This window comes from Wasmannia auropunctata, unplaced genomic scaffold (genome assembly GCF_000956235.1).
Source record: "Wasmannia auropunctata unplaced genomic scaffold, wasmannia.A_1.0 LD335427.1, whole genome shotgun sequence".
NCBI lineage: Eukaryota > Metazoa > Arthropoda > Insecta > Hymenoptera > Formicidae > Wasmannia > Wasmannia auropunctata.
Window position 1 is genome coordinate 63,868 of NW_012027463.1, and position 15,936 is coordinate 79,803.

The 15,936-nt window shown below is 42.2% G+C and overlaps 1 protein-coding gene across 1 annotated transcript in view; it reads right to left on the reverse strand.

The window, feature by feature from the left end:
* LOC105456991 (titin) overlaps positions 1-10,154 on the reverse strand; it is a 21,220-nt gene extending 11,066 nt beyond the window's left edge. The window contains exons 1-3 of the mRNA XM_011701378.1: positions 5,374-10,154; positions 857-1,140; positions 384-725 (exon numbers count right to left, since the gene is read on the reverse strand). Of these exons, the coding sequence (XP_011699680.1) occupies positions 384-725; positions 857-1,140; positions 5,374-9,510 (4,763 nt within the window). The 5' untranslated portion in view covers positions 9,511-10,154. The remainder of the gene's footprint in view (positions 1-383; positions 726-856; positions 1,141-5,373) is intronic.
* Positions 10,155-15,936: the final 5,782 nt, after the last annotated feature.

The window sequence follows — 15,936 nt, forward strand, 5'->3', positions numbered from 1 at the left end:
GTACACAGTAACACAAACGTAATTAATTATACTTACGATTGTGTTACTGCGTACATTAATTTATACTACGAGTAAAAATTAATGTACACACAGCAACACAATCGTAATTGTGATTAATTATGATTAGATTACCGTACATTGATTTATATACATTTTTTTCTTTCTTGCTTGAATTTCACGTTATTCCTTTCTCGTTTGTATTTCGTATTACATTTCTCTCGTGATTGTTTGAACAATATCCAATAACATACGTACGTTCGATTTTTATTTCAATTGATTTGTATTTCAATTATTATATCTATAAAGCCGAGAACTATTGGTTTTATATATATATATATATATATATATATATATAAATGATATTCTCCACAAGAAGTACTCACCCGCAAGTACAAAGCTCGCAAATGCATTGTTCCTTCAGAGGGATTTTCGGCAATACATCCGGTGCCGGCACTGATTTAGGATAGACCACGTCCTCGTCGAGCGAGTCTGGACTTTGATCTCCACGTTTAGGTTTGTCCTGTTCCGATTTCTTCGGTTTTTCAGGCTTCTCGGCAAGTCGACTAGGTTTAGGTTTCGCGGGTCCAGATTCTTTATCGAGTTTTCTAGATGCTATGGGTTTTTCTTCGGGTCGACTCGGCTTGCCGGCCGCTGGCTGCGGGTTCCTAGTTGGAGACACATGATCCCGAAACTTTTCAGGTGACTTCGGCCGAACTTCGGAAGGTCTGAGAGATCAATATCGATGAGTTATAAATTGTCGCTGTTTTATTTTTTTTTCTCACTGTTTAGATATATTTAAAAGAAATACGAGTAGATGAAAGAGATAAAAGAGAAGACACTTGATTTTTTTATTCACCTGCCATGTTCCGTTGGACGCTGAGGACTTTTCTCACGCTGCGGAGGTCCTCTGGGCTTTCCAGCAATTGGAATCGATTTCGGTCGATCGTCCTCCCTGAGTCCAGGTATTCCACGAGGGTAACCGGGCTGTTCCGGCGACGGTTTCCTCGTGAAATCCGCTGGAGACCGGGATGCCGGACCAGTGATGGTAACGAATCGGGTGTTGTCAACGACATCCCGCGCTACCATACTAGTCACCTGCTCTTTATCGATAAATTCTTTTGTTGACTCGGTAACATCTCTCTAAAACAATACAACAAAAATCATTTTTTAACTATTTCTTAGATTTTATTAAATAATGATATTAATATTGATATCAGAGCAGGATAAATAGTCGATTAATAAATAAATATGAATTGGTCAACGATTATCTTGCAATAATTATTATTTCGCTAATAACGTTTTCACGCATCGAGCAAACTATACTGTTAATTATTACATAAACCGATAACGTTTCTAATAACACCTACAATTTTACAGCTGCGGTATTAATGTTGTATAGGTAACATTAATGGATACTATAACAAAGTACGTGCATTGATATGGCATATAAGCTGTTAGGAAATGTCAAACATAAATGACCAGTTACGGCTACCACCTGCAAACTTTATTATTACTTTCCTCGTGACGAATAACGACTGCATAGCAACATTATATCGATTTGCCTAAAGTCAATGTCAGAATAATTATTTAAAAAAAAACAAAGATTTATGATACTCAATTGGCACGCTAATCACACAGTAAACGCCTTGATAGCAGTTCGCAGAAGACTTCGAAGCGCAATAACGACGTAAATGCGGCTTCGTTTTTCCGCGGGCGTTCATTACGAGCTTCAAACGTGCTGCATAATGAGCGCCGCGAGCATGAACGAGATTAGGAACGCCGGTAATGCTTAGTTCGACGGAATGCAGGTAACACGAGATCGGTGTATACGCTTTTATGTGCACGCTTACAGCGTATCGTGTAACGCGCTTGTCGAACCGTCGAACCGTACTTTTGCGATTTAGTTTCGTTAACGACATCGCTATCACCCCAGAATATAGATTATAAGGGATATTATCGCAAATGCAAATAATCTGTACGAGAAATTTTATTTTATAAACGTATTTTAAGAGACTTTCAGACCTCGTATTTTTATTGAATCTAGAGGACCTCGAAATTTCATTTACTTATAATTTCCGATTTTTATAAACAATTGTTACGTTTTAGTGAATAAATATCAATATATGTATATGTAAAGAGTAGACAAATGTTAACATTTTTGGTTATTAATTGAATTCTATGTCTAATAATATATACTTTTTATGAATTTTATGTCAACACTGGAAATATAATATCACAATATCGAATTGATAATCAATTTATGAGAAAAATATTATTCCAGTCGGGGTTTTAGTTGTACGTTGAAACGTTCCGCGTTTGCATTATGTCATTATGGATGCGTTTAAAAATTTTCACGTGTCTACTTTCGATCTGTTGGAGCTGCTCATTATACTCACAAGCACGCTCGCTCTTTAACTTGACTTCTACAACGAAGCAACGTTTGCAGATATTATTAGTCAAATCCTTTGCACCGTTTTTAACGCTCGAACGTAATTCGCGTAAAGCACATCAGATGAAGTTTTGGCATTTAATTAGCGGGTTAAGTAGCTTGAGTCTTTAAGCTGATTGCCCTTCCTCGGCGATATCGAGAGTTGCTCATAATGAAGCTCGTTTACATAATTTGAACTTTACGTGTTTTCCTGATGATGAGCATAATTTTGTCTGTCTAAGAGTTTTACATTAAAAACGACCCTCCGTATTACTACTGTTTCGTAGGAACGAGTTTAATATAATTTCCGCCTTATAAGAATTTTAATGAACGTGATTGCGTGCCGATAATAAAATATCACATTTATCGATGCCGTAATGTGTGACACAACGAGACATTTGCGCGTGCCTGCGTCATCATAAAATAATAATGCTGAATCGCGCCGAGTAAACGCGATCACGCATGTGTTCGCGTACGTATCATCGTGTCTCGATGCAAGTAGGCCACGCTTCTCTATAGCTGTTTGCATGTTGAACAATCAAAAACAACGGGGGCGTATGTATAACGTAGCATCGGGATGAATTGTTTTGAGTAGCGACGTCACGAAAATTGCAATCATAATACAGATAAATTCCATAAAGTGTTTTTCTTTATCTTGATTTCTTAAAGATAGAAAAAAAGATAACTGTAGATATTGGATTTATTCATTCACAAAGCTGTAGATGAGGTAACACGAGAAACATGTGTGTAAGCGCGAACTTACTAAAGCATTTTATCGATCATCTCTAGACCTCGTAAGTAAAGTCACGGCTGTGAGAATTGGAACGAGCTGCTTTAAAGAAATGAACTTTCCGCATGATGCGAAATAAGTTACGAATGTCTATTTTTAATTCGTTCAGCGGATGTAAACGTGCGAACTTATCGCAAATTATCTAACTCAGTCTTATCCTTGTGAGCAAGGCATTGAATATTCAGACTATGATGTTGGATGACGTAAACTTCGAAGCACCGATCCTAATATTTGTAAGACGCTACGTGAACGTAAAGTTTCAGATTGTTCCGAGCATCTTTCAGTTAGGAAATTCACTGCCGTTAACAATGAAAAGTATGCTCGCTGAATCTTCAATAAGCAACATGTACGTTAACAAGATTTTATTGGACGTGACACAAAATTTTAACTTATTTAATTACAAGAAAATAGACACATGCAGAATAAAATGAAAAAATTTTCTTCTATAAAAAGAAAGAGATAATTTAAAAAATTAAACGCAAAAATTTGAATGAAAATGAAGTATTATTTCTGTTAGAAACAAGCTCTAAATTGAAACTCTAAATTTCAATCTTCTAGGAGTGCTAACATTTTATCGCTATAGCAGTAAAGTCCGAAGTGTCATCTGTGGCATTTATCTTTATGTTCGATATCGATCCACATTTCTATGAAAAGGTATAACTTTTAGCCGAAGCGACGCGGTCGCAGTGTAAAACCCGGTGTTGATACTACGATTTTGTATTTACTGATTAAATCAATATTGAGTCATATGAAATATCGGAATATATATTGGATATATACGGTATTGTAAAACAATATACTCTGACTTGTTACTTTGTTATACTATTATTATTTTATTTAATGTTATCGGCCATTGCTATCGATACTGTAACCGACGTGAGTGACGTCAATGCACACGTGTCTCTCGGCGTGGCATCTCTTAACTAAGATTTCTATAGCACTTAAACGAGGCAACCGTGATAAGCGAGGCGGAACACGCGTAAAATTCAATTGGTCGTGCATTAAACTGGTTACATTGAGCGGTGACATCACTGCCGAATTTGCTCATATTGGATGCAATTATTATTACTCTGCATATGCTCGATTGAGTCTAATTGCAAGTGATTTATACACTTACATGTCTGCGACGAAAACAATTCTAAAGATATTTTTCGCGGAAATGTGAACAATCGTAATAATTTATCTTCACATACCAATTGTTATAACAAATAACGTAAATATAATATAAATAAAATACAACAGTAATTAAATTGATGTTTATCTGTAATAATATTATTTGACGTAATATTTAAAGTCTGATATTGATCAGTTAAAGTGGAAAAACAAGATATCACCTTTAGTTTAGTCTGAACTGTAAAGTAATTGTGCTAATATATATCTATCACAAAGATAACTTCTGTACATAAATGTCCAAGTTCGCTTTTTAATCGAAAATAGAGGTTATCGCATTGATTTTATGTCAGCGATGATAATATTAAGATGCATCATCATCATAAGTTTCCGTATTATGCAATACGGAACGTATACTGACGATTTAAGAAGATTATGATACAACGATTGAGGTAGAATCGTTTTCTCATGTGTGAAATATCGATTTCCTCTCGGTTGGCTTTGCAATAGTTCGATGAATCCGGGACTCAGCCGTGCAGAAATGTGTGTATATCAGGAACGCGATATATACACACATTCTGTCTGTTTCTAACGCAGCCGATTTAACAAAACGAATTCTCTTTTTTTTTCTACCGCGCTTAACCCTTTCCGTCCTTCCACGAATCGCTGTATTACGTCAAGTTTATTTTCAACGGCGCCACACACGTGAACCTACAACCTTCGCCCGGTTTGGAAGTGAAAGTATCGTATCGTTCGAGCCTCTTCCGCAAGGACTGTGCTCAAAGTGTCTCGATGAGGCTTTTAAATCTGCCTACTGACATATGGACATTGTCGAGAAGTTAATGTATCGAAAACTCAAGTGTATCAGTGTCAAAAATAGAAAATTTAAATTTTTCAGTATTTGAGCATACTTGTGGAAATAAATATTGAAACAGGGATACACGTTGAAGTATATTATCCTGGAAAACTCGATGAGTCGTAGTTTTTAGCAATTTCCTGCGTAGACAGCTAATAAAGAACATTTTAACGTCTCGCAATTACTCACCACATCCTTGCGCACGTCCGTCGTAAATTCAGTGACGACACGCTTGTCCGTAACATCGCGCACGTCTTGCACAGAAGTGAATCTCGAAGACTGATCGATTACATAAGACTGCTGAAGCACTTCGGATGTACGCGTGATATCTGCCTGTGTGATATCCGCGACATCTTCGATATATCTGATTTCAGTGACGTCCCTCGGCGTTTCCTTGTCCGTGGGTTTTCGCGAAATCGGAGTCGGCATCGCTTTCTCTTTCCGATCTACTGGTTTTTTTTCTTTCTCAATCGGTCTTCGTTCGTCTGCCGGCTTCTGCTTGATCTCGGCTGGCTCATCACTCGTCGGTTTCTTTCGCGAATCTTGCGGTTTTTCGTACACGAAGGAACCGTCCCAGGTGGAGGCGCCCGGCTTCGACGGTCGATGCGTTCTGTCCACCGGACTTTTCTGCGGCTTTTCGTCTTTAGACTCCGTAGTATCTTCTGGGCGTTGTCGAGGCGACGGTTTAGGTCTTTCGCCGGAGGGCTGTTTCGGTCTCTCATAATCGATCGGATGTACTTTATCCTCCGAACTGTCTTTGATATAAATTTTGGATACATTTGACAAGTCATATGTCTTTGAATCGGTGGCATACGTTTGCTCGACCGTCACGGAGCTTGTAGTATAATCGGCAGAGCTCGACACATCTTTCGATGTGTTCAAAATCGTAATAGATGCTCTGTGATCAGCAATGTCACTCGGTTTTCCTTTAGTTGGGGTTCGTTTATCTACAATTACAGCTGTATCTTTTGGTATCTTTCGATCTGGTCTTTTCTCTTCTGGTTTCTCATACACGAACGATCCGTCCCAGGTGGAGGCGCCCGGCTTCGATGGTCGATGCGTTCTGTCCACCGGACTTTTTTCCGGTTTTTCATGTTTAGGCTCTTTAATGTCTTCCGGATGTTGTCGAGGCGATGGCTTAGGTTTTCCGTCGAGCAGCTGTCTCGGCTTTTCATAATCGATTTCATGTATTTTATCTTCTGCGCTTCCTTTGATAAAAATTTTTGATATATTTGAAGAATCGTATGTCTCCGAATCCGCGACGAAAGTTTGTTCGACCGTGACAGAGCTCGTAGAATGATCGGCAGTCGTTATATCTTTAGATGTGTCCAATATTGTAACAGTTCTGCGATCAATATTGCCGGTCGGTTTTTCTTTAATTGGACTTTGTTTATCCACAGTTTCATATACATCTTTCGGTGACTTTTTATCGCTTGGTCTTCTCTCTTTTGATTTCTCGTACACGAACGATCCGTCCCACGTCGACGAGCCTGGTTTCAGAGGTCGGTAACTTCTATCGTCCGCGCCAGGCTCCTTCTTCTCGAGGCTTTTAACAGTGGTCTCTTTAACGTCGGTAGTAGTTATTACGTCACTACTAGGCAGCCTCTTGGCGACGCTTTGGAAGCCTTCTTGAATAGTCACTGTTTTTTGCGTCGTTGCCGGCTGACCGTCGTGAATAATAACAGTTTCGACGGAAGTCGTTGAGAAATCGAGATTGGAGGAATCCGTGTAGCTTTCGTGCATCCTCGATTGTTCCATAACGACGGAACTTTCCGCGATCTCTGACGTGCTAGATACATTCTGTGTGACATCTCGGAGATCGAGAGCCGTTTCGCTAATGTGTTTCTTCGAGGTATCCACGAGTGTTTTTTTGCCATCAGCCGAATGTTTATCCGGTAGCCTACCATCAATGGATTCTCTGCTAGGTGGTCTCTTCTTCTCTTGCGATTTTTCCACTACGAAAGTTCCATCCCACGTAGACGATCCGGGTTTGGTACTTCGCAGATCTCTATCTTTCGGTATCTTCTCCGGACTTCTGGGTCGTGGAGACGGACTAGTCCGACGTTCCGTCGTTGAAACTTTGCCTCGCGATGTATCTCCAAATCCGTCGAATCTAATCGTCGTTTCAACAGGACGTCCTTCGTAAACGACTGTCTCGTACATCGTGGACATCATATTGGCATCCCTGACGTCCGAGAAACTCTGCTGGCTCGATGAATGCTCGACGATGTAGGAAGTGCTCGTGACGTCCGCTTCATTGATCGAATTGTCTTCCGTAACATCCCGAATATCGACGGTTTTTACCGCACGTCTATCTTCCGGTCTTCGACGACGGTCAGGTGTCACTGGTCGCTCGTGGACGAAGGTGCCATCCCAAGTAGACTGACCGGGCTTGTAACAGCGCGAGGTCGTGTCTACTTTTGTCTGTCTCTCCGGACTCTCAGGACCGCGCGTGATTCTATCCTCAGGACCGTCTTCCTCCAAAATCGCCTCGGATACCGACGTGACCTTCTCAACGTTCTTCTTGTCGCTGGAAATCGCGTATTCGACGATGTAAGATGTGGAAACCGATTCAGCAACGTTCTGTTCTTCGCTGACATCTTGAACATCCACGGAATCATGACTCTTCTCCGTTCTGCGCACGACGGTGACGTCCGATGGATGCGTCTTCACGTCATCTTGCGACTTTTCGTAGACAAACTCGCCGTTCCATGAGGAATCGCCGGGCCTTCTTTGCGACGAGCTGGATACGCGAGCAGAGTGCTCGTCCTTACTCGACGGCGTGCCGTCGACACGAATCGAACTCTCTCTGCTTACATCATGTCGCTCTTCGGATATGAATCTGGTGCTGTCCGTGACACCTTTTACGACGCGCATAGTCTCGGATGACTCCTTCTCGTATGTACCGTCCGCACTCTTCTCTTTAAAATCTCTTCTCTGCGTCGTTTCCACGACATCGTCGCCGCGACCGTGATGGAACACGTTGACGTCGGAATCGTTACGCCGTTTTGGCTGCGTCGTAATTTTCTCCACGAGGAAGCTTCCGTCCCACGTCGAGTCGCCGGGTTTCGAGTGACGAACCGGTCGTTTCGGAGATTTTTCGCCGAAATCGGTAGTGTCTGCCTTCTCGGTGGCCTTCTCCGACGTGATATCACGAAGATGAGTCGTCGTGGATCGTTGATTTTCGTCGACTACCGTTTTTGAATCTCGAGTCACACTTGAACTCGAAGATACGATCTGATCGATAAACGATGCTTCTTCGGTCGATGCTTCTTGAGTGATTTTCGTGCTCGTTTCACTGTCTTTCGTATCGCCATGAATTTTGGAACTTACGGATACCGTTTTATCAACGGCATTTTTGCCCTTAGGAGTGGCAGGCTTCTCGTAAACGAACGTGCCATCCCACGTGGATTGGCCGGGCTTGTTGCAACGTGTCGATATCTCTATGTTCGATCTCTCCAGTTTTGAATCGCTGCGCGTACTCTTATCGCCAGTTCTCTTGATATCATCGGTATTTTTAATGACAGTTACGTTAGAAGGTGTGACCGTATGCTCGCTGTCAACTTCCCGGCTCGACGTGGACATCATCCTGCCATTGTCATCGATTTTTTCTCCCGTCTCGCGAATTCTCATGGTGCTCGACACCGTCTGCCCATCCTTCATTACGGCTTCGCTCGTCTCGCTACTCACGTGAGTACTCTCGGTCGACCTTGACGATGTCTGAAGTACGGGAGCGTGAGCCGCATTTTTAATGTCGTGAGAAACCACAACGGTGGAACGATGTTCGCTGTGATCCTCGCCCGCTGATGAACTCTCAACCAAGACGCTCGAGGAGCTCGACTGCTGAACCATTGAATGGGATACGCTTTGACTTTGCGCCTGCATAGATTGGCTGGCTCGTTCAGTCGCTTCTCCTTGAATTGCCCGACTTTCCGAAAGAGACGTCGCGTGCTCGCGTGGAATCTCGTGCGTCGTCTTCGCTTGCTTAATCGATTGCACCTGCTCCCCGGCTATAAAGTCTTGAGAGCTTTTTCCGGTCCTTCGGCTGGACGAGTTCTGTTGAATAGTCTGCGGAGGTGTCTCGATAACTTTGATAATGTTACCTTTGGAATCCATGATGACCTCGCGACTGGAGCTCGTGACTTCCACCATGCTACTTTTAGATTTGCTCTTCTTCACCTGACTCGACTCCTCCACGCTGGTCGAGGATACAACCTCGACTGTCTCCGTTGTCGCCACGTCCGACGTCGTCGAGGTCGTCGCCACGTTCTTCTCGGCTCCGGCATTCTTCATCTTTGACACCTTGCCTTTCTTGTGAATAGTCATCGCTATGTATTTTCGGTCGTCTTCACAGCTCGATTATTCGACAACAATTTTTCACACAAGCGCAAAAGACTCGTGATCGTTGTAAATGCGATAAAAACTGAGAAAAAGTTTTTAAAATGCGCACCCACTATCGACCGCGTTAATTTTTCAATCACTGTTTAACTTTACCGTCAATCTTTTAAAGACCTAGATTCTAAATACAAAAGAGCTCCCGCTTATCGCACAACCGTTTATCATAGGCACTCAGTCTTAACTACGTTACACCGCTCGCTCGCACGCGCTCGCGCCACTCTTGAGTCTCTCAGACGAACTGAAGCTCGGCCTGTGACCGGCCTCGTTTACAAACTCGTTTCTTCTATATGATCCTCGGAACTTTCTCGCCCGCGTCAGATATATGCGCGAGCTTCGCGCGTGGCTTCCTCTCGCTCGCTCGTAAACTGCGAAACTCTCTGTCTTTCTCTTCGGTCACTACTCGGGACTATGCCGGCTCCGAAATTCACGATTGTGAGAGATGCGGACCGATGTTCTCGGTCCGATACCGCGAGTCGATGTGGCATCGGCGGTTACTCGCTGCCGCTGGTCTAGGTGACCACACGGTTCTCCACCGTTCCTCACCGCGTTCCTCTCTCCCGTCACTGACACTGACATACACCAACCATGGATCTTTTATGCCTGGAGAACACCGCGGCACCCCTACTTTCCGCGATGTGACGGAGCCTCTGCACGTTCGCCCGTACGTGGCCCATTCGTTCGGCGTGGGACGTTGCCACCCATCCTCGTGTGTCCCACACGCTCCTGGTCTCGCGACGTGGGACGTATTCGCGTATTGTTCACGACCGGCAACGCGTGTTAGAATGCGTGACCCATGAACACGCGCGTACACAACACACACCGTCGCTACCAGGTGTATCGCTTATTTTGTTACGATGTACTGCCAGATTAGAGTCCGTCTTTCTTTCTCTCGCGGCTTATCTGCGACTTCTCTTCGTCGCGCACATATTTGCACAGCGCGATAGCGTATATACGCGCGCCGCGAACACGTTTATACGTCAATGTCGAATTCTAATAAACCTAGTCAGTGGTCGAATTCCAACGCTCGAACGACGCAAAATGCTCGTGTTATTAAAGATTTGTCAACAAGAGAATTGTCCTTTGATATTTTGAGATACTTCAAATTCTTAGATATGTCGAAACGTGAACGCATTATATTTCGGTTAAATTTAATATGAAGCATGATGAAGCAAAATAATATCAAAGACATTTTATCGTTACTTTTTCTATTACTTTCCATTGCACGCAATGAGTATTACTGCAGGCATTTAACGTTACATCAACTCGTGAATGTAGACGCGCACTTCGTGCACATGTGCGCGTACACGCATCGGCGTACGCGTTACGTAACACACAAACGCAGGATGTGATCTTTTTATTTTTTCTGTGTTAGTGTGCACGTCTGTGCACCTGTTGATCTCTCGTATTATGTGGATGAAATTCCAAACTAAATTCCAACATGAATGGACTTGTGCAAAATGCAATTTTGCGTTTGTACACGTATATTTAAATTTACAATTAAATTTTGTTACGGTAGCTTTTAGTTGGATGATATTTCTTTCATATTAAAAATTCAAACATTTTTTCATACATTTTTTTATCATACCTGACAATTAACGAAAAATTAAAATATAATTAATAGCAACTCAATAATGTTATATGAACCACATCGTTGTGCGGTAAAAGTATCAAAAAATGGAGAACGATCGGTAAAAGATGAGGAAGTCCTATAAAGGCGTGTTATCCTACGCGCGAATCAAAAGTTTCATCTTGATACTTATTTCTATAAAAGCTTCGCGCAATGATTCATACACGCAGGGTCATCAGGTTCTTTCTTTCAACATTTTGCAGCGAGAAAAATTGCGGACCCGCGAGCGCCGCGAACGCGATGGAGAAATCGGTGGGGGCACCTTCGCAGAACCGGTCCATCGTGATGCCACGGCGTAAACCGAGCGATGACGTAGGCTGAAAAACTACGACGACGATCGTAGCCGGTGTTTCCTCCCGGACGGACGGGCAAGTGTCACCAATGTCCATTATTTAGAGACAATTGAGACAGTTAGTTATTTCAAATGAGACACTTTTAACGAGTCACGATTCTCTCAAGAGGGCAATCTCTCTCGTCGATTACCATAAAACGAATTCGTTCATGAGGAATGGATAGATTTTTTCTCGATTCAAATAATATACTTTGAATAATTATTGTAAATTATTTAATCACAACAATTGTAAATAATAGAATGTCTTTATTTTCTTGTTATCGTTATCGTCAGTGTACGTTGAATTGTAACACGCAGCCGATAAAAAAAACTTCTTGATACGAAAAGTTTTAGCGACTTCATTTCTTCATATAATTAAATACAATTTATATAAATAGATAACAGAGTAAGATTATTACGATCTGTGATAGGATCTCCGAGATAAGTCTAAAGAATGCTAAGTATCTTTTATTGTTATGTTCAATAGACACTGATTCGATCGTAAGGAAGAAAATGCGATAATATGAAAATCATCGCTCAAATTATAAATCAATTTACGAGTTAATTGTAAGTCAATTACACATCAAGATGAAAGAAAAACGTTTCAAACGTTTTAAAAATATATAAAGAGACACGCTACACTACAAGCAGAAATGTTTAAGTCATTTATGCTTGTGTAATATTTGTTTCCTGCCGTATTACATACGTCCTTGGAAATAAATCGGGCGAATAATTTTCTTATTTGATTGAAATATTAACACGCTCGCTTTGAGACGTAAAGTCCATTCGTGGGCGTTAACGATGCGTGAGGTGTGTCGTTACAAAAAAAATGCTCACGTACACTTATACTCTAAAGTAGTATAAATTAACTTTAATAAACGCTTGTTCTTTACGGTGATTGCGGTACACATACGTAATGAAACGCGTCGTTACATGAACGAAGTTATTATCGTTAGACATTATAGAACCAGCCGGGGTTGATACCGTATGACAAATAGCGTCGGGATCTATTCCATATTGCATGAAGAGATGCAGACGACCGTAGTAACAATTGAATTGAAGTATAAACTGATTTACTTATGGTGACTTTTGTACTAACTTCGCCTAACGGTAACAGTAATTTAACTGACTCCTCGTCTCTATTTGCATTATATAGCCGTTATCTAAAGGTCATCAAACGAGCACCAAAAATAACTCTGTATATCTTTCTATGTTCAACTCTATATATCTTCCTATATCCAACTCTGTATATCTTTTTATATTTAACCGAGCATGGAATTATATCAGTTGACAATTTTAGACTTTTATTTTTTTTTTATGTATATCAAAAATTTGTAAACTATAACTCGATAGCTATCACGAGCGATCTGCTAAAAGTTAGTCATTCGTGCAGGCCAGCGCATCCGTGGACCATTTCACTTAAAGAGCGAAAGCACCACGCCCGTTTGTTCGTGTTTCCCGTAAAAAGCGACGACGGGTCACGGCGTGGGTAGAAAACCAGACGGCGTGCGGCTTCTCGGGTTCGACTTCGATGCGCCGTATTTGGCGAATGCGTCGAAATCTGTAGGCGAACCGGTAACCGATCGAACGCGTCATCCGTGTACCGGGAACGAATGTACATGTCATTTGAGCTCACTGTAAACGTTACTGTCATTTATTTTCTTCGCGTTCTCCGAGATAATGGACCTTTCGCTGACCTTAGCCTCGCGCGTGAACGCCATTCTTAATTGCATAAAATAAGAGTAGTAACTTAAAAATGAATTAATGTTATTTTAAATTTTTGACGCAATTAGCGAGTTTAAGTTTGCAAATCTAAGCCCCGGCGCCTCATTTCGTTACAGCCTAGAGGCAGAAAACCTTAAAGCCATTTCTGATTATTCCTGATGACCTTTCTGGGCTCGTATACGAAGTCATACGCAACATATGTGATTATTCATTCCTTGTAGCCTGAAAGCAGTATCGATCCACTTACGTTTTTCTAGAAGGACATGATCGAATTCCAGAAAATGACTCGCGGCCGAGGATGCCTTAACCAGCGATCGATTTCGCGAAATGTCGGCACGCGTGTTGCGTGCTCCGCGTACCGAAATCGCGCGTTTCGCAAAACGAGACGAACCGCCGGCGGATGCTTATGGTTAACGGGGGTAATTTTATGCGAGTTGAAGAAAAAGTCGATCGCTCTTCGTAAATCAGTTTGGCACGGTCTTTCTCCCGGGGGAGGAGAATTGAAAGCATGCCCAACTTGAGAGAAGAGGCCACCTCCGTAATGGATAGCGCCATAATGAAGTACGGTACGGCGGACTCTCTCATTAATTAACGTTAAAAGGGAAACTTTTGTAATTGCGCTCCTAAGACGAAGCGATGCAGCCTGACCTCCTCGCTGACGCGTCGTTACGTCGACGTCAGAGAGAACCAGACGGCGCGTCTTGAAAAGCGACGCCCTTCCAGTGATTAGGAATGCTTCGAATTTATTATATTATTAGTCCCGAAATCCTTTACAAGTGCTACAATCGACATATTCCGGAAGCGCGGCAATTTTCGGAAACATTAACTTTAATCGACGCAAAACTATACGAGGCTGCGCGAATATGATATTTTCCTCGTGTTCGTAGTTTATTAGAATATCTATAGTTTCTTTCGCGAATCAGACACTGTTCCGGCTTTAAACGTTTTAATTCACGTCGGCCTGTAATGTCTAAACGCGAAACGACCGTATCGTTAAATAACGCGAGTTATATAGGCACCCATGAAGTCATCGGACGTGAAATCATAACGTGGTTATTTAACGCGCACGTGTAATCACGCTGCACAGTCACAATGGATGTACTGTTCCGGTACTGCATTACGATCCATCTCGCGAAATCCTTCAGGTCGGTCGTTTTTTCTCTTTGGACGATGTACCTTATAACATGATTCGACCTTTCTTCCAAGGGCGAGCTGTGCAAGCTGTGTCAGAACTCTGCGGTATCTTTTTATGACAATCCAAAACGCTCGCGTTCGTCACCGAGCCTTCTCTCTCAAGGATTACCTACGGGCTCTCAAGTACGACGTTTTCATACGTCCTGATTGTGTGCACATGCACCGCGCCAAAAGCGGTCATACGAATTTCGCGTCGGGGTCGTCTGGGCAGGGATAAGCCGCGAATGTGCATTTGCAGCCTATGATGTCACGAACCGTTTCGTTCCTCTATCGGTCGTCGAGAGTCTGCGGGGAATTCTTAATACAGTGATAAATATCGGAGAGTTAACTCCGGACCAAAACGCCCCGAGATCTCTCGCGTGCGCTTTGTACAACGAGAGCATGTCCCGTCACATATACGACCATGACACTAAAACGCAGACATCGACAGTGGTTCTCGATTTATGCCATCGTCTTATCGTCGCCCTGTAATCTGGATTTCTTTTTGATAATCTCCGAATTTAAGAAATGCATTTTTGAAGAGTTTGTGCATAAAATATTTTAGAAAGAAGGAAAGAAAGAAAAAGAAAAAACTTTCTCGGTCCTTATATATCAGAAAAAAATATCTCTGATTTTAACTAACGAGAAGTCAGTTCAGTTTACGAAAAAAAAAGCTAGAGTAGCTCGCTCCACTTTGACGACAAACAACTTTGGCAACGAGGCGGGTTTGTCGACCATTCCTCGTTTGTAAAGGGTGGACGCGCACCCACCTCAAACGTGATTAGAATCTTGGTACTAATCCCGGTACAAATTGAATCGTAGCCACCGGTACGCGTCGCTCGCCGTGACAGCCGATACAGAGAAATGCAATTTCGGATGGCACGCACGTATAAGGCGTGACCACGCGACACGGAAAATTGACACGATTATCGATAACCGCGTGTACACGATGCACCGCGTGCATCTATCTCGCCGCAGGCATGCACCCGGCAAACGCTTACGGTCCCTTGTGCTTAAACTGCCTTTAGGGACCAGTACGTGGTCGATACACCGCTTTGTAATCATGTGCATGCCGCTTGCATAGAGTAACGTCATCAATTAATTAATATTTGCGATATTCAATAAAGTGTCCAACCGACCTACGATCTTGGGACAATAGAATGACCGGTAAATTATGTGTGTATGCCACAGGCTGTAATTTAGCCCTTTTGTGAAAAGAAGCCGCTTTTTTTTTAGCAGAAAAATTAGTTGAGATTTCGACAAAGCTGGAAAAAAATGTTAGTTCCTTTGTAATATGCGTTTTATGAAAAGACTACATATTTTTTAAACGGGTTGAATTTAAAAAAATTCTGCAGTGTAATTATTGTCCGTTCCGAATATAAATAAGCTGTTTTATAACTCGCGTCGTTAATATCGGTCAGAACTTGATGAAGAACATAAATGGGTTAATTAACTGACCGCGTGCATTGGACTGTCTTCTCTTCATTTGATACTTCAC